This window comes from Jaculus jaculus, chromosome 1 (genome assembly GCF_020740685.1).
Source record: "Jaculus jaculus isolate mJacJac1 chromosome 1, mJacJac1.mat.Y.cur, whole genome shotgun sequence".
Classification (NCBI taxonomy): domain Eukaryota; kingdom Metazoa; phylum Chordata; class Mammalia; order Rodentia; family Dipodidae; genus Jaculus; species Jaculus jaculus.
Window position 1 is genome coordinate 13,903,948 of NC_059102.1, and position 17,906 is coordinate 13,921,853.

General features: G+C 42.7%; 1 protein-coding gene and 1 pseudogene across 3 annotated transcripts in view; both read right to left on the reverse strand.

Annotated features, from left to right (window-relative positions):
* Positions 1–17,414, reverse strand: part of LOC101594378 (SEC23 interacting protein) — a 53,102-nt gene extending 35,688 nt beyond the window's left edge. For all 3 annotated transcript variants that reach the window (XM_045155645.1, XM_045155643.1, XM_045155644.1), the window contains exons 1-6: positions 17,198–17,414; positions 13,272–13,804; positions 9,650–9,860; positions 6,467–6,660; positions 4,472–4,561; positions 2,842–2,962 (exon numbers count right to left, since the gene is read on the reverse strand). In XM_045155645.1, coding sequence (XP_045011580.1) covers positions 2,842–2,962; positions 4,472–4,561; positions 6,467–6,660; positions 9,650–9,860; positions 13,272–13,804; positions 17,198–17,354 — 1,306 coding nt within the window. In that variant the 5' untranslated portion in view covers positions 17,355–17,414. The remainder of the gene's footprint in view (positions 1–2,841; positions 2,963–4,471; positions 4,562–6,466; positions 6,661–9,649; positions 9,861–13,271; positions 13,805–17,197) is intronic.
* On the reverse strand, positions 1,917–2,550 carry LOC101597503 (annotated as a pseudogene).
* Positions 17,415–17,906: the final 492 nt, after the last annotated feature.

The window sequence follows — 17,906 nt, forward strand, 5'->3', positions numbered from 1 at the left end:
TTTCTTTCTTATGTGGGGTGAAACTATGTGAAAGAATGTATCATTAAATTAGGGGAACTTTCCTAAAAACCAATAGAAGAGCTGGAGAGATGGCTTAACGGTTAAGCGCTTGCCTGTAAAGCCTAAGGACCCCGGTTCAAGGCTCAATTCCCCAGGACCCACATTAGCCAGATGCCTAAGGGGCTGGATGCCCTGGTGTGCCCTCTCTCTCTCTCCAACTGTCTCTTTCTCTGTCTGTCACTCTCAAATAAATAGATAAAAATAAATGAAAAATAAATTTTAAAAACAATAGAAAAATCTTAAAAATAAAAAAAAAAACCCTTCATTTATAAAACACTAGTTAAGGCCTCTGAATGAGAAATCTTTAATGTTTGGGCCATTAGCCCTTTCCTGATAATCCCCATTCACCCACTCATCCTAAACTGAAGATACAGAAAATATCTGAAGTGAAAAGCATCCTGAGTTTACCATTATATGAATATGTAAAAATCATAACATATATACTCAAAAGTAGAATTATTTGTGCTAATTTAAAATGTAATTAATATAAACACAATATGTTTAATCATGTTTGGTACTCAGCCTTCTAATCACTACAAAATAAGGAAAATTTAAGCTTCAATTGGTGTTAAAGCAGATTTCTGTATCTGGTGGCTTTTAAAAACACATGTTATAAGTATGTCATTTTTTTTTAAAAAACAAACACTTGTAGATCCAAAGATTTAAGTAAAAAAAACCTTACAGGTTATAAGAACGAGAAGGAAAGCCAGGCATGTTGGTACACGCCTTTAATCCCAGTACTCGGGAAGCAGAGGTAGGAGGATCACTAAGAGTTCGAGGCTACCCTGAGACTACAGAGAATTCCAGGTCAGCCTGAGCCAGAGGGAGACCCTACCTTGAACCCCCCCCCTCCAAAAAAAGAACCAGAAGAATATTCTTTTAATAATTGAAGCTAGTCTTTAGGTATTTCAAGAATAATTGCAAAAATAAATAAGATTCCTTGAGCCAAAGGAATTCAAAATTTGAGATGTGCATACCTATCTTGCTATATCAAACATTTCAACTGTTAGCTGAATGAACTGTACTCTGTCCTTAACTATCAGCAAAAAAGGAACGAAAGCTTGTTTTCATTATTAATCAAGAACTAAAATTCATTCTTTCAAGTAGTTTAACCTACTAAATGTATCTCTTATAAGACTGTCTTTCTTAGAAAATTATCTTCCTTCTCTTTCATTTCTGAACTATTTCATACACAAGCAAGTCATAGGTAATTGCTGTTAAGTTAGCTATAAATACTTCTTTTGTTGTGCATATAAAACATTCCTATAGTCTTTAAAGCTGAATTGTCTCTGGCAAAGAATTTAAATAAATAGGAAGGTAGTTAGAATGTCATGGTACATAGCTCTTTACTGACTGTCACCAAACAGAAAGGGTAAAACACAGAATGAGGAACTTTTATTCATAAAACCATGGCCAAAACTTATACTTTAAAATATGGGTAATACTAAGTAAGTGCCTTTAACCTCTGAGCCATCTTCCCAGCCCTTAAATTTGGATGATTTTGTGTATTCTCTAAGCATTATTGGGAGTGCCAAAGTCTGCTTATGGGTCACTCAGAAAGCGCCTGGCACTGCTCAAGTGCTGCTGTGCTGCGGTCATGGAAAACCTTCCGCTGGTCCACCTTCAACGGCAGCTCAGCCTCTACATCTCAGGTACGTTTGGGAGAGTAGTTTATGACCATTACTGTACATTTTTCTGTTGTGATCTCTTAGCCAGTGTACCTGTACACACTACAGAACCACAGAGGAAAGGGTTGACTGAAACAGTTTTCTGCTTATTTATTCAAGCACCAGTGGCAGTCCTGGTGACCATGTGGGGCAATGCTCAAAGCTAGGAGCTCCAGACCTATCAGCCATTCAGCTCTTCCCCACACTCAGGTCGCTGTTGGTCACTAGTGCTGACAAAGACGTGTTCTTCAAAGCATCACCCTTCCTGAGGCTCAAAAATGATTCTCAAGTTATTTGGAGGATTTCTCTGAAGCCTTTGTTTTCTTGTTCAAGTTGAAATATTCGCTTCTGCTCCTTGCAACCCTGCTGCTCATCGATTTCAATGTCCTTCCTCATTACTGCTGCCACTTCAGTTATCTGGTCAACATGCGCTTGTAACTCCCTGGAGTGCTGTTCTGTTAGCTTCACTATGATACGTGGATCATCCTTCTTGCCAGCCATCAGCAGTCTAAACATTTGTTCTCGATACTTGCTCATTATGAGCTCCAAGGCTGACTGATGCTCTTCCAGAGATGTGTGGAGTTCTTCACTCCTTGTTGCAGTTCTGATTTGCCTGTTTTCTTGCTGGATGCCAATAACTAATGTGGATCAGGGCAATGTCTTGCAACTTCATTAGGTTCTTGAATTTCTTTCTGATACTTCGCTTCTATCTACTTGCTGAGAGCCGTGGTCACTCAGTGGGGGACTCTGCGGCATCATCAGGTCTCTCAGTTGCTCAACAAGGGCTTTAGCACCAGCAAGCCTTCTCAGTTGTGCAGCTCATCTCTAAGCATGAGTGCCAGCATGGCCTGAGACTCCACAACCCACATACAAAGTGTGTCGTGCCCATGCATAGCTGTAACCAAAGCTCATGAAAGGTGGAAACCAGAGAATTGGTAGGGCTTGCTCTTAGCAAAACAGCACCTGAAACTCCGCCTCCTAGTTCTGCAGACCCATCACCAGCCTCGGTGGAACTTCCTCTCCAACACTCTGGGCCGGCACTCCCCCCTAACTAAAATATTGTTAATAAAGAAACGAGTCAAAGAGACTTCCTTCTTAAACGAACTACACCCACCATCAGGAATTTCATCAAGGTTGTCGTCAATGCCACGCTTTACAACTCTGGGTCTGGTCTGTCCATCCTGTGTGGTCCCCCACTCGTCAGGCATTGAGGAAGGATGAAACTGAACAATAACCTTCAAGAAAAAAGATTGTAAGATCTTTAGCAAATTCCTTTCCACTACAGGGTAATGAACTTGAAACAAGGTCTCACTACCTTTTTTTATTAATTTATTTACTTACTTGAGAGGGGATGGGTGCGCCAGGGCCTCCAGCCACTGTGAATGAACTCAAGATACATGCACTACCTTGTGCAGCTGGCTTATGTGGGTCCTGGGGAATTGAACCTGGGTCCTTAGGCTTTGCAGGCAAGCACCTTAACTGCCCTCACTATGTATTTTGGGTTTTTATTTTTATTTTTATTTTTTTGGAGATAGGGTCTCACTGTGGCCCAGGCTGCTTACTGTGTATTTTTGACTGGCCTGGAACTCATTATATATACAAGGTTGGCCTTTAACTTGCAGCAATCCTCTCATCTTTCCAAGTGGTAAGATTAGAAATATGTACCACCATGCCTGGCTTCAAAATAATCTCTCTTAATACTGGAAAAAGAAAAACAACTACAGAAGCTAGAGAGATGATTCAGCAGTTAAACGTGCTTACTTGCAAAGCAAGATGGCCTCAATTTCCCAATGAAAAGCAAGATGCACAAAGTGGTATATGCAGCTGGAGTTCGTGCGTAGTAGTAGCAGGAGGCCCAGCCCATCCATATTCACTCTCCCCCTCTCTCTGTCTGCCTCTTTTTCTCTGTCATTCTCTCTCTTAGATTAAAAAAAAAAAAAAAAAAAGAGTGTGACCATCAGTGGAAAGTGCAGAATAGGAGGATTTTACTTATTTTTCACTTGATACCTTTTCATATTGTTGATATTTTATGAACATATGAACTTTTAAAATATTTATTTATTTATTTATTTATTTATTTATTTATGAGACACAGAGAGAGAGAATGGGTGCACCAGGGCTTCCAGCCACTGCAAATTAACTCCAGGCATATGAGCCCCTTTGTGCATCTATCTGGCTTATGTGGGTCCTGGAGAGTCAAACCGGGATCCTTTGGCTTTGTAGGCAAACACCTTAACAACTAAGCCATCTCTCCAGCTCCCAACGTATGAATTTTTTAAATTTCAGTATCAGTAAAGATTATGAAAGTGATTGCAATGAGTTACTTCTGAATGTTTTCCTGTGAACACAATGAATAGAAAGCCTGTGCTCTGAGCAACTACTATATAACAAGCCCTATGCCAGATGCTTTAATGGTTTCATCTAAAATGAGTCTGTGGTAAACAGGACCACAGTGAAGACCTAGAGTCCAGAAGAACTTAGCATGGTAGATAACAGAACTAAAATATCATTATTTTTTTAAACAGGATCTATCCTTTATAAAAATATCTACTTATTTATTTGAAAGAAAGCTAAAGAGGCGGATAGAGAGAATGGGCATGCCATTTCTTATACATATATCTCCACTATAACAGGTACTAAAAATGAGTATTTATCATAAAATACACACACACACACACACACACACACACGGCAGGATAACTTTTAAAATGAACACTTTTTAATATTTTTAAAAGCTCCATTACCTTTGGGTTGTGTATAACAATGGTCTCTCCACTTGGAAACTCTAGCCTGCGGTGCCACTGATTCATGGTGATAGCTTTTTTATATTCAGCCTACAGTAACAGAAATAACACAATCACAAAATAATCTGTGCACTAAAATAAAACTACAGTCATGTCAAAAACAGCAGTAATCGCAGTTCCAATATACTGGGTACCCCCCCACTTTTTTGAGGCAAGCCTAACATAACAGACTGGCCTTTTTTCTTTGTTTTTATGTGTGAGAGAGAATTGGCGTACCAGGCCTCCAACCACTGAAATAAAACTCCACATACATGTGTGACCTTGCATCACCTTGTGAGTCTGGCTTACATGGGACCTAGAGAGTTCAACATGAGTTCTTAGGCTTCACAGGCAAGCACCTTAATCCCAGCCCTGCTCCACCTTTTAAAAAATATGTTTATTTACGGGGCGGGGGGGGGAATAAGTTTGCTAGTGTCTCTAGCCATTACAAATGAACTCCAGGCAAAGTGCCACCATATGCATCTAGCTTACATGGTTTCTGGGGAGATAAACCTGGGTCCTCAGGCTTTGCAAGCAAGCCCTTAACCACTAAGCTATCTCTCCAGCCCTGGTTACTCCATTTTTTATTAACTTAGCTGAGAATCACCTTAATCACTCCTAAATAATATCTCCATCATATGAAAGATGAAGTTCAGACATTATATTAACTTTCTAGGGCTGCACAAACTTGGTTCTTTAAAACAAAGTGTTTGTCTCATAGTTCTAGAGGCTAGAACTCCAAAATCAAGATGCCAGCCAGCCTCAGCCCTCACATGTACCCATGTACATACTCTGTAGATTTCTGGTGTTCTGAACAATTCTATTATGGCTTTCTAATAGGTTAGTTCTAATACACAGGAATGTTGCTGGACCAGCCTGGACCAGAGTGAGATCCTACCTCGAAAAACCAAAAAAAAAAAAAAAAAAAAAAAGAACGTACTGCTAAGAACGTTTAAGATCACAGTTTCACACAAATTATGGCGTTAGTATTGTAAGAGACACTTTAAATTTCTTGGAAACATAAAATAGTTAAATACCAAACTCATCTTTAGTTTTAATAAATATTGTTATTCAGACCTCTTTAAGTTTTGGCTGGAGCCATCTTAATGTACCAAAATAACAGCTTTCTGTCAAGACTGCTCAGAGCCATGGTTGTATACTGGTTTGATTATTTAATGTGAAATTGTTACAGAACTATGAACCTGAATGATAGGATTTTGATACTGTTTTAGGAGAATTGTTTGCATTTTTATTATGTTTGCTTAAATATCATAGAGATTTTTAGTGTGAGAAATAAAACTGAAAATTGACAACTATTAGGTGGTATCTATACTAATCAAAAGGTAATATATGATTGGATACATCATGCCTTCACTCTCAGCCTGAAGATAAACCCCACAGGCTAATTAATTAACTCACTGGTGCATATTTTAAAATGTTTCAAAATTGCTGAAATTGGGACCACTTTTAATAATTGATTGCAAAGGGGAAAAAGACAACAGTGAGCTAAGTGATTAGCTAAGCGAAGGATTTATCTTCCAGAAACCATGTGGAAAAGATGTCTTGCCTTTCATAGCATTTCACAGCTGCAGGCTCGCTCTTTCATCAGTGCTTGCACTGTGTGGAGCTCATTGGCACAAGCACAGGACAGCAGCCTTCTGACACTTGTATGTGCTTTTCACAAGATCAATTAAAGTTGGTTCATCTGAAATCTATATCTGTGACTGTTAACAAGCCCCTTAGCAGACGTGTGATGTGCCCAGACTACATCTTTAGACACAGCCACGACAATTAGCTCCTTGCAGGGTGACTGCACTTACAGAGTCACCCTTATGAACAGCTTCCAGACAGGCTGTCTGATAAATAGAGCCCGCTCTACTGTGAGTAGTGTCAGGCTGTGCTGCATGCAGGGCCCCTGTTTTGTAAAGAAAAGCATAAAGAAATAAAGCATCGTACCTCAAGTTTTTCACTGAACTCCTCTGTATAGGGAATAAATCTGCTGTCTGTGTCCCCCTTATAAAACCAGGTACAGCGTCTCACTTCAGTCGGCTCCTCTTCCCAGTACACTGCTTTCCTCACCCGATCATAGAGGTAAACGTCATAGCGCCCTCCATCGGTGCCTAGAACCACACTCTCAGGGTCTGGCTGGACTAGAAAAAGAAAAGAACATTTTCCCCAACCATTACAAGGCATGGGTGAAAATGGCAATATTAAATACTTAAAGGCTAACAAGTAGGTTCATTTTTTATTTTATTTATTTTTGAGAGAGAGAAAAATTGGCATGCCAGGGCCTCCAGCCACTGCAATCGAACTCAACATGTGTGCCACCTTCTGTGCATGTTCAACTGCACACTTGTGTCACCTTGTACATCTGGCTTATGTGAGATCTGAAGAGTCAAACATAGGTCCTTAGGCAACGCAGGCAAGCACCTTAACTGCTAAGCCATCCCTCTGGCCCTCATTTTTATTTAAAAACAAAAGAATGGGACTGGGCTCGGTGGTTAAAGGTGTTGCTTGCAAAGCCCAAGGGCCCAAATGCAATTCTCCAGTCACCCACATAAAGCAGGACCCAAAGTGAAATAAGTGTCTAGCATTCCATTTGCAGTGGCAAGCAGCCCCACTACACCCTCCCCAACACACAAATGAGTAAAATAATTTTTAAAAATTAAAACAGAAGATATTATCTACATTACTCAAAATTATGTTTTTTTTTTCTAATTATTTACTTTGCAATCAGAGAGAGAGTGAAAATAAATGGGAACACCAGGGCATTTTGACACCACAAACGAACTCCAGATGCACAGACCACTTTGTGCACCTGGTTACCTGAGTACTGGGGAATAGGATCTGGGCCAGAAGGCTTTCCAAGTGCTTTGAACCACTGAGCCATCTCCCCAGCTCCCAACTTCTTTCTTTAGAATTCTTTCCAAAAGCTATGTGTGTGTGTTCATGTGGCAGTGCATGTGTGGAGGTCAGAGGACAACTTTCAGGTGTCATTCTTCATGTTCCACCTCAGGCAATGTCTACTGTTGTTTACAGCTGCATTTCCCAGGCTAGCTGGCCCTGAGGGTCCAGCAAACTGCCACCTCCCTTCTTACCAAAGGCATGGCTGGGATTACAAAGGCCTGCCACAGAAGCCAGTTTTTATGTGGCCACTGGGAGTCTGAACTCGGAGCCTCACACTCGCATGGCAAGCATTTATCCACTGAGCCATCCCCACCTCACTTCTTAGGTGCTTGCTTGTTTCAAGGTAGAGTCTCACTCTAGCCCTGGCTGGCCTCAAACTCACAGCAATTCCACCTCTGCCTCCCAAGTGCTGGGACTGAAAGTGTGCACCACCAATTCTGGCTCTTTCTCGGATATTTTGAGACAGGGTCTCACTATATAACCTAGGCTGGCCTCACACTCAAAGCAATCCTTCGGCCTCAGCCTTCCAGAGTTCTGGAGTTACAGGCGTAAGCTACCATGCCTAGCATGACTCTGCTCACCCTTTTTGGACAGGAATAAAGAGCCAGAGCAAACTTTAAATACATGATCATGAAATAATTGAAGTAGCTGATGGATTTCTTTTTGGGTTTTTTGAGGTAGGGTTTCACTCTAGTCCAGACTGACCTGAAATTCACCATGTAGTCTCAGGATAGCCTCAAAGAGCAAATGGATTTCTTTTTAAAAGTGGCAATAATGGGCTGGGGAGATGGCTTAGAGGTTAAGCGCTTGCCTGTAAAGCCTAAGGATCCCGGTTCAAGGCTCGATTCCCCAGGTCCCACATTAGCCAGATGGACAAGGGGGCACACACATCTGGAGTTCGTTTGCAGTGGCTGGAGGCCATGGCACGCCCATTCTCTCTCTCTCTCTCTCTGCCTTTCTCTCTGTGTCTGTCTCTCTCAAATAAATACAAAAAATGAACAAAAAAAATTTCTTAAAAAGTGGCAATAATGAATGATACCACATACCCGAAATCACTACACCTGGGAGGCAGAGGGAAGAGGATAAAGAGTTCAAGATCCTCCTCAGCTACATAGCAAATTCCAAGCCAGCCTGGGCTGCATGAGACCCTGTCTCAAAAAACAAATATAGGGCTGGAGAGATGGCTTAGTGGTTCAGCGCTTGCCTGTGAAGCCTAAGGACCACGGTTCGAGGCTCGGTTCCCCAGGTCCCACGTTAGCCAGATGCACAAGGGGGCGCACGTGTCTGGAGTTCATTTGCAGTGGCTGGAAGCCCTGGTGCGCCCATTCTCTCCCTCTCCCTTTATCTGTCTTTCTCTCTGTGTCTGTCGCTCTCAAATAAATAAATAAAAAATGAACAAAAATAAATAAATAAATAAAGTACCAGGCCTTCCCTTTAAAAATAAATAAATAAATAAATATAAAAAGCAAAGGCAGTGATTTTTGCATCCATTTGCATGAAATCTGTCACTAGAAAACAAAGTGATTTTCACATCCAATGACCACAATTTGGATAAACAAGCAACCATACTTGTATGCTACAAACTTCTTAGAGCCTTAAAAGCACACCTATGAATGCCCTCAAGAGGTGAATGTAGTCTGTTATTATTTCAAAAGCTCATCTGACTACAGAACACTTCTTTCATAGGCACTGGACAAACCAAAGTTCCACAGGAAATGCTTTATAAATGTTTTGTGTCATAAATACAAAAGAGTAAGAGAAAAAGGAAAATTTAAACTTGGATTATGTGACAACTCCACTTCTCTGATTTTAAATATTTTATTTGAGAGACATGGGGAGAGGTGTTGAGAATGAATGAAAATGGGTGCACCAGGACCTCCAGCCACTGTAAATGAACTTCAGATGCACGTGCCACTTTGTGCATCTAAATCAAATCTGGGTCCGTAGGCTTTGCAGGCAAGCACTTTAACTGCTAAGCCATCTGTCAAGTCCTAAACAACTTAAAAAATGTTTATTTGTGGGAGACAGGGATGAGGAGAGAGATCTCTAAAGCATCTTGCTGCTGCAAATGAAATCCAAAGGAATGCATCACGTTGCATCTGACTTCATGTAGGCACTACAAAATTGAACCCAGACTGAGGAAGTGACAGTCACAAACACAGGCCATGAGTAAATATTCTTCATGCTTTATCTTCCTGAAACTGGCTGGGGATGGTGCAGACTGGTACTCACCTGAATGATAGATTTCTTCAAGATTCAAAGAGTCCAGCACACTAAAAGGCATCCAGAGCTGCTTGTCTTCCACCTCCTTGCAGTAAAACCAGTGGGGCTGAACAGGTTCATACTGGTTCTGAAGTATCACAGGAGGGGGGCACTGCACAGAGGGGCCTGAAGGCCTGGCAGGAACATGCTGCTGTGGTGGCGGCTGGACTGACGTAGGAGGCTATGAGTACAAAAAAGTTGAGACTGTCGTATGTGTCCAAAATAAATTCTATGTATGCTTTAGACTCATGCTGACAACAGTAATGATTATTTCCTATATATTAGTACAATAACTAATGCAATAAGAGCCCAAATTACTTGCAGTGACATTCTGTTGGCAAATTGACTTTATAGAATCCAATCTACCAATATAATCCCACAATTTATGTAAACTTTACAAAACCCACATTCCTTGACAAGCTACTCAATTTCTAAGAATTTATCATAAATATGTAATTAAAAGTTGGGCCTGGTGGCTCACATCTGTAATCCTAACATCTGGAAGGTTGAGGCAAGACTGCACAACTTTGAAGCCAGCCTAGGCTATACAGTAAAGTCCAGGTCAGACCCTGTCTCAAAAGTAAAACAAAACAGGGCTGGAGGGATGGCTTAGTAGTTAGGCACTTGCCTGCAAAGCCAAAGGACCAAGGTTTGATTCCCCAGGACCCACATAAGCTAGATACACAAGATGGCACATGTATCTGGAGTTCATTTGCAGTGGCTGGAGGTCCTGGTGTGCCCATTCCCAATCTCCCTCCCTCTCTTCCTCTCTTTCAAACAAATAAAAATATTTTTTTAAAAACACAATATATAGAAAGTGTGGGGGTGGGGAGGGAGGGAATTACCATGGGATATATTTTATAATCATGGAAAATGTTAATAAAAATAAAAATAAATAAAAATAAAAATAAAAATTAAAAAAACACAATATATAGCTGAGGGAAGTGATGCATGCCTTTAATCTCAGCATTCAGAGGCAGAGGTAGGAGAATCATGTGAGCTTGAGGTCAGCCTGAGACTACCCGGTGAATTCCAGGTCAGCCTCCAGATGCTACAAATGAACTCTAGGTCCATATGCCCACCTTGTACATCTGGTGTTACATGGATAATGGGGAATCAAACTTGGGTCTGTAGGCTTTGCATACAAGAGCTTTAACCACGGAGAAATCGTTTCACCCTTTAAATTTTTTTGAAATATTTATTATTTATTTGAGAGAAAGAGAGAGGCAAATAGAAGAAGGGCTTTTCAAATTTTCTACAATATGCCAGGTGCGGTGGCACATGCCTTTAATGCCAGCACTCAGGAGGCAGAGGTAGGAGAACCGCTCTGAGTTCAAGGCCACCCTGAAACTACACAGTGAATTCCAGGTCAGCCCAAGCGAGAGCAAGACTACCTCAAAAAAAAAAAAAAAGAAGAAGAATTCTACAATAAAAGTGATTTTGAAACCAAAACCAGTTCTATTTAATTTTTTTTTTATGGTAGGGTTTCACTCTAGCTCAGGCTGACCTGGAATTCACTATGTAGTCTCAGGGTGGCCTTGAACTCACAATGATCCTCCTACATCTGCCTCCCATGTGCTGAAATTAAAGGCGTGTGCCACCACACCCGGCTTCTATTTAAATTTTTCAATTCAAAATCATGTTGAAGTATTGTTTCTCTGGATTACAGTGAATTTCAGGCCAGCATGGGCAACAGTGTAAAACATTATCTCAAAAAAAAAAAAAAAAAATTGGGCTAGAGAGAGAGCTTAGTGGTTAAGATACTTGCCTATGAAGCCTAAGACTGTAGGTTCAACTCCAGGTCCCACACAGCCAGATGCAGTGATGCAAGCATGCAACATCACATTTACACACAAGAGGGGTGCACACATCTGGAGTTCATTCAGTGGCTAAAAGGCCCTGGCATGCCCATTCTCTCTCTCTCAAAAATAAAAAATCCCCTGGGCTAGAGTGAGACCCTACCTTGAAAAACCAAAAAGAATAAAAAATAACTTAAAAACTCCCAAAAGCTCCCGGGTGGTGATGCCACTCCTGTAAGCCAAGCACCTAGGAGAGAGGCAGGAAGGTCAGATGCCCAAGGTCTTCTTCAGCTAGGGGGTCAGGGCTAGCCTGGGATATGTAAGACACTGTCTCAAATACATACAAAAAGACACCAGAAAAATGAAAATAAAATTAATTGTCATGTCAACATGACATTTATTGATGTATGGGGTAGAGATGGTGGCTCAGCAATTAGGGGGATTTGCTTCGAAAGCCTGACAGCCCTGGTTTGACTCCCCAGAACTCACATAAAACACACAGTGGTGCATGCATCTGGAGTTTTTAAATCCTTAATCCAAAATATTTAAATTAAGCACCAAACTATAATTAGTTTATTAAAACTGACAACAATACTAATGACACTACATACTATGAATCTAGTTGTTTGCCATTACAAAAAAAAACCAACATTACCAACAATTTGTGCACTGCTGACTTAAATAATATGATAAAACTGATCTCCAGAGAGAAATTACATTATACACTGACCATAGAATTGTTATCTCTGCTGCAATGAAATGGATTCTTTATTCTTCTTTTTGCTTTTTTTCCCCAGTTAATTTCCCTTTGGAAGTCAGGTGAACAATTACTTGGGAAAAGAAAACAAAAATACTTCATGAGCTTTACCACCTTAAGACAGAAGTACACCACTTAGACCCAAACCTTGTAAATATTAATAAAGCAGTGCAGAAATCAATTTTGAACCCCATAATTGAGTATTTTCACTGAAGAGTATAAGTAATACATGAGAAGTTCGCAGTCTGCTAAGAAAGTAACTGCCTTATTTCATCTCCCTACATGACACTTCTTACTGACATCGTAGAGTAAAATCTATAATCTGGGAATACCAGCATGTAGCTTGATGATTAAAACCTATTATGACTTCAGAAATCGGGTAATGTGGGCCATCCAGCGAGCTTCCTTTAAAAGAAACTTTCCTTCAGAGCATGCAGCCTACAAAGAACACCCTCAGTAGCATACACCTGCAATCCTAGGAACATGAGGCTCAGGAAGGAAGATGGTGAATTCAAGGCCAATCTAAGCATGAGCCACCACGCCCAGCATTACATAGTGAATTCCAGGTCAGCCTGGGCTAGAGTGTAACCCTACCTTAAAAAAATAAAAATGAATACTTTTAAAAACGAAAAACTTAAAAGTAAATACATTAAAATGCCAATTATAATTTTTACTCAGCACCTTTAACCACTGAGCCATCTCCCTAGCCCTACAAACTATGATTTTTAAAAACTAACTAATCGGCCAGGCATGGTGGCGCACACCTTTAACCCCAGCACCTTGGGAGGCAGCGGTAGGAGGACTGCTGTGAGTATGAGGCCATCCTGAGACTACAGAGTGAATTCCAGGTCAGCCTGAGCTAGAGTGAGACCCTACATTAAAAAAAAGAAAAGAAAAAAACACTAATAATTAAAGAAGGGTTAAGGCTATAGTTCAGTGGTACAGTACTTCACTAGCATGTGTGAGGCCCTGGTTTCAACAGTCTGTACCACAAAAAAAAAAAAAAAAAAAGTAAATTATTAGCCTGACCACATACCGGTGGCAAAGACCCTGGAGGCGTCTGGTAGTTGTGCATAGGAGGTCCCGAGGGTGGAGGACAGGAGAGATGGCCTGGTGTAGGGCACTGCTGCAGCTGTGGGGGTGTGATATAGGGATTCGCCCTGCTGCTGACGGGAGTATGGCGATATGGGTTATATCCTTGTTGGGGAGTTCCTTGGGGTGGGCTCCCAAAATTTGAAGCGGGGAGACTACTTGGCTGAGAAGGCAAATACGAGGTCACTCCCATCTGCGAAGAAGGTGCAGCACCATACGGAGCCTTCGCCACAGCCGGCGGAAACGCAGTCAATGCATCCTGGGGTCCAGTCGTAAAAGGGAGAGAGGTCGGGGGCTTGGAGAACGCAGACTGTCCCACCGACGTTGTTGCAGTCGTCAAGGGTGACTGACCAATGTTCCTAAAAGGATCACTACTGCTTGATACCTGAGAGAAGTAACTAAATGTCTGTGGGGCAGATGTGTGACCAGAAGTCTGACCAAGGAAGCTATCCTCCTCACCTACATCTGTGGAGTCCTCTGAAACAGAACAGAAGGGCATTGGTTTAAAGGAGACATGACCATTCAGTACATTTGCTTTTCAAGAAAGAGCAAGCTACTGGATCTCTTAATTTGCTATTCCACCTTCTATCTGCATTACAAAAAAGTGGGAAATGTTTTCCTTTAAAATCATTTCTCCTAGCCAGGTATGGTGGCACACACCTTTAATCCCAGCACTCAGGAGGCAAAGATAGGATGAATTGCTTTGAGTTCAAGACCACCCTGAGACTACATAGTGAATTCCAAGTCAGCCTGGCTAGAGCAGACCATACCTCGAAAAATCAAAAATTTAAAAACAAAAGAAAATTCTCAAGCTGGTCATGGTGGTACACCTCTTTAATCCCAGCATGTGGGAGGCCACCCTGAGACTGCAAAGTGAATTTCAGGTCAGCCTGTGGTAGAGTGAAACCCTACCTTGAAAAACAATAAATAAATAAATAAATTGGTACATACCCTTTCTTTTTAAACAAATATAGTTATTATTTTCTAAATGTACATATTAGTGATACAGACTTTTGTTAAAACACAAGCAAATCTGTACCATTATTTTTACATATTTCAAATTTTCTCCTGATAAGACATCATTCAAATATTACTAAACTACTCAAACACAATAATTTTGTTTCTGTAGTCATAATGAGAAACTAAACTACAGATATGAAAACTATGCTGACAAGAAGGTTGTATCATAGATTCTATTTACAAAGCAACTACTGCACAAGTGAGTACATGGTACCTATATTTCCAAGGAAAGTAGGTCACTGACTAGTTACCATCCCTAACGCCAGGCAGTTGTCACAACTAGATAGTCAGTCATTACAGAACACTAAACACTTGAGATGACTCCGGGGATAAAGACAACAGAACTCTAGCCTTGTTAAACAGGACTCTAATGCCACTGCCTTGTTTCAAAAATCCTTCAAAGCCAAAAAAAAAAAAAAAAAAAAAAAGCAAGACAAATTAAAGAGAGGTGGTGTACACCTTTAATCTCAGCACTGGGGAGATGGAGACAGGATCACTATGAGTTCAAAGCCAGCCTAGATTTATAGAGTCAGCTCCAGGTTAGCATGAGCTAGAGTGAGCCCCAACTCAAAAACCCAAAAAGTGGGCTGGAGAGATGGCTTAGCAGTTAAGGTGCTTGCCTACAAAGCCTAAGGACCCAGGTTTGATTCACCAACACCCACATTAGCCAGATGCATGCATCTGGAGCTCATTTACAGTGGTTGGAGTCCCTGGTATGCCCATTCTCTCTCTCCCCCACTCTAATAAATAAAAATTAAAAAATAAAAATTAAAAAAAGCCAGGCGTGGTACCTCATGCCTTTAATCCCAGCACTCAGGAGGTGGAGGTAGGAGGATCACTGTGAGTTCAAGGCTACCATGTGACTACACAGTGGATCCCAGGACAGCCGGGCTACAGCAAGACCCTGCCTCAAACAAACAAACAAAATCTGCCTTCAAGAACCAAGAGTTTTAAAGGTAGGCATAAAGCAGGGACATGATGGCTCATGCCTGTAATTTCAACACTTGTGAGGCTGAGGCAAGAGTACTGGTGTGCTGCAAGTTCTGGTCCACCCTGGCTACCCAGGGAGAACTTGTCTCAAAAATAAGTATATTGGGCTGGGCATGGTCATGCATACTTTTAATCCCAGCCCTCAGGAGGCACAGGCAGGAGGATCGCTGTGAATTCGAAGACAGCCTGAGACTACAGAGTGAATCCCAGGTCAGCCTAAGGTAGAGCAAGACCTCACCTTGAGGGAAAAAATAAATAAATAAAATAAATAAATAAATAAATAAATAAGTAAAAATATTTAAAAAAATAAGTACATTATCTTAGGGTTTTAAAAAATATTGTTATTTATTCATTTGCAAGTAGAAAGAGAGAGAAGAGAAATGGGCATGTCAGGGCCGCCAGCCACTGCAAATGAACTCCAGAAGCATGCACCACTTAGTGCATCTGTCTTTATGTGGGTACTGGGGAATCAAACTCAGGTCACTAGGTTCTGCAGGCAAGTGCCGTAAACACTGAGCCAAAATGGCCTGCATGGTGAGGTCATGGATATGTAGGCCATTTTGTGTCTGGAGGAACATGTTGTAAGGAGTACAGGCTAGCGTCTTAACTGCTAAGCCATCTCTCCAGCCCCTGTGAGTCTTATTTACAGGGTCTTGTTCAGTGCCTTGCACATAGGGCTTAAAACAGATGCACACAAGACCATAAGAGGAGGAAAAGATCATGACATTAAAATAAAAGAGAGACTGATTGAGATGGGGAGGGGATATGATGGAGAATGGAATTTCAAAGGGGAAAGTGGGGGGGGGTATTACCATGGGATATTTTTTATAATCATGGAAAATGTCTATAAAATTTGAGAAAAAGCCAAAGGACTCAGGTTCGATTCCCCAAGACCCATGTACAACAGATGCACAAGGTGGCACATACATCTGGAATTTGCAGTGCTGGAGGCCCTGGCACAACTCTCATATTCTACCCCTCCCTCTCCCTTTCCCTCTGTCTCTCTCCCTGCCTCGCTCTCAAATAAATAAATAAAAATAAAATATTTTTTTAAAAAGACTAATGGCTACAAACTTGAAGAAACATTCCAAATTGGGGAGGGAGGGCAATGTGCTTCGTTCACAGATATGTACATAACACTCTGTGTCGGGCACTACACTGGGCACTTTATAAGAAATCACTTCTCACGACAATCCTGAGATGGAACCCAAACAGAACTGGAGCAGAGACAGGTCCCCAGCAAGTTTCTGACAAGAGCCCAAACTGGGAATACACTCTGTCCTCCTAAACACTGTGGTCTACGCTACATAATCCTCACCGGGCCATCTCCCGAAGATAATGCTATAGATATGAACCAAAAGCAGGAGGTGAGGGCAGAAGGAGGAGAAGCTTCTTAGAGAAGTGATGCAGTCTTGAAGGCAGAGGCCCGAGCTCTGAACGTTACAAATCTCCCCTAAGCAGGTGCACCGACTACCCTCGGAAACCTGCTCCTGTGACCCGGGAGCCTCCCAGTGGATGGCCTGCTGTGCCCGCAAGAGGGGCGCTGTCCCCGCTGCAGACAGGACTGTCGCCTACAGGTGTCCACCAGCAAGAGGGCAGGTACCGTGTCCCGGGGGAGGGGGACTGTCTCGTCTACCGGCTCCTCCCCTCCAGCATCCATCACGCCCGCAGACATTCAACAAAGGTTGGAGCAGTGACGGCCCACGGACGCCCATCCCCCTGGACAACTCGGAACAAGGGGTTCGCGCCCTGGACCCCCCTTCCCGCCCCCTCAGCCCCGGCCAGCGACCCAGGCGGACACGGAGCCTCTCCGGTGCTCTTCGTCACTCGCCGCCCTCCTCCCCACCAGCACCCGAGTACCTCCGGGCAAGAGCAGGCCGGCCGGGGAGGCGGCGGCCTGGGTGACGGGGATGAAGGGCACGTTGAAGCTGAACTCCGTGGCCGACGAGGAGAACAGTAAGTTCGTGCCGGAGGCGGAGGAGCCGCCACCGCCGCCGTTCGCTTTCCTCTCGGCCATGGCCGCAGCCCACCTTCCGTTACACGTCTGTGGGAAGCCGGAGCAGCACCACCGGCCGGAAACCACTCACCCTCGGTGCCAGCGCACTTCCGCACTTGCGTACAGGTGCCCGCAGCCCAGGCCGCAGATCTCTCCGACGGAAGCCGTCGCCGCCCAAAACAAACATGGCGGTGTGGGCTTCACACCCGAGTGTATCACGTGATGCACACGGACCCCCCCCCCCCGCGCAGGCGCAGCTGCTGGGGCGGGAGCGTTGGGGCGTGGCTGATGCCTGTTCCGAATCCACGCGCAAGCTGTCCTTATACGTTGCCTGGTGTTTCGTGAAAGCACTTGTCCAGTGTTTGGCTTGTTTTGCTTGCTTGGGAGACAGGATGTCTTGTATAGCTGAGACTGGCTTCGAATTCTCAATCTCCCTGCCTTGGTCTTCCGAAGACTGAGATTACAGGTCTGTGCCACTAAGCTTGGCATGACAGGATTGTCTCACTGGCAAAAATATTAGCGATTCAGCGGAAGCCCAGAGGAACTGGTAATGAGTGTGCCAGGAAGGAGGAA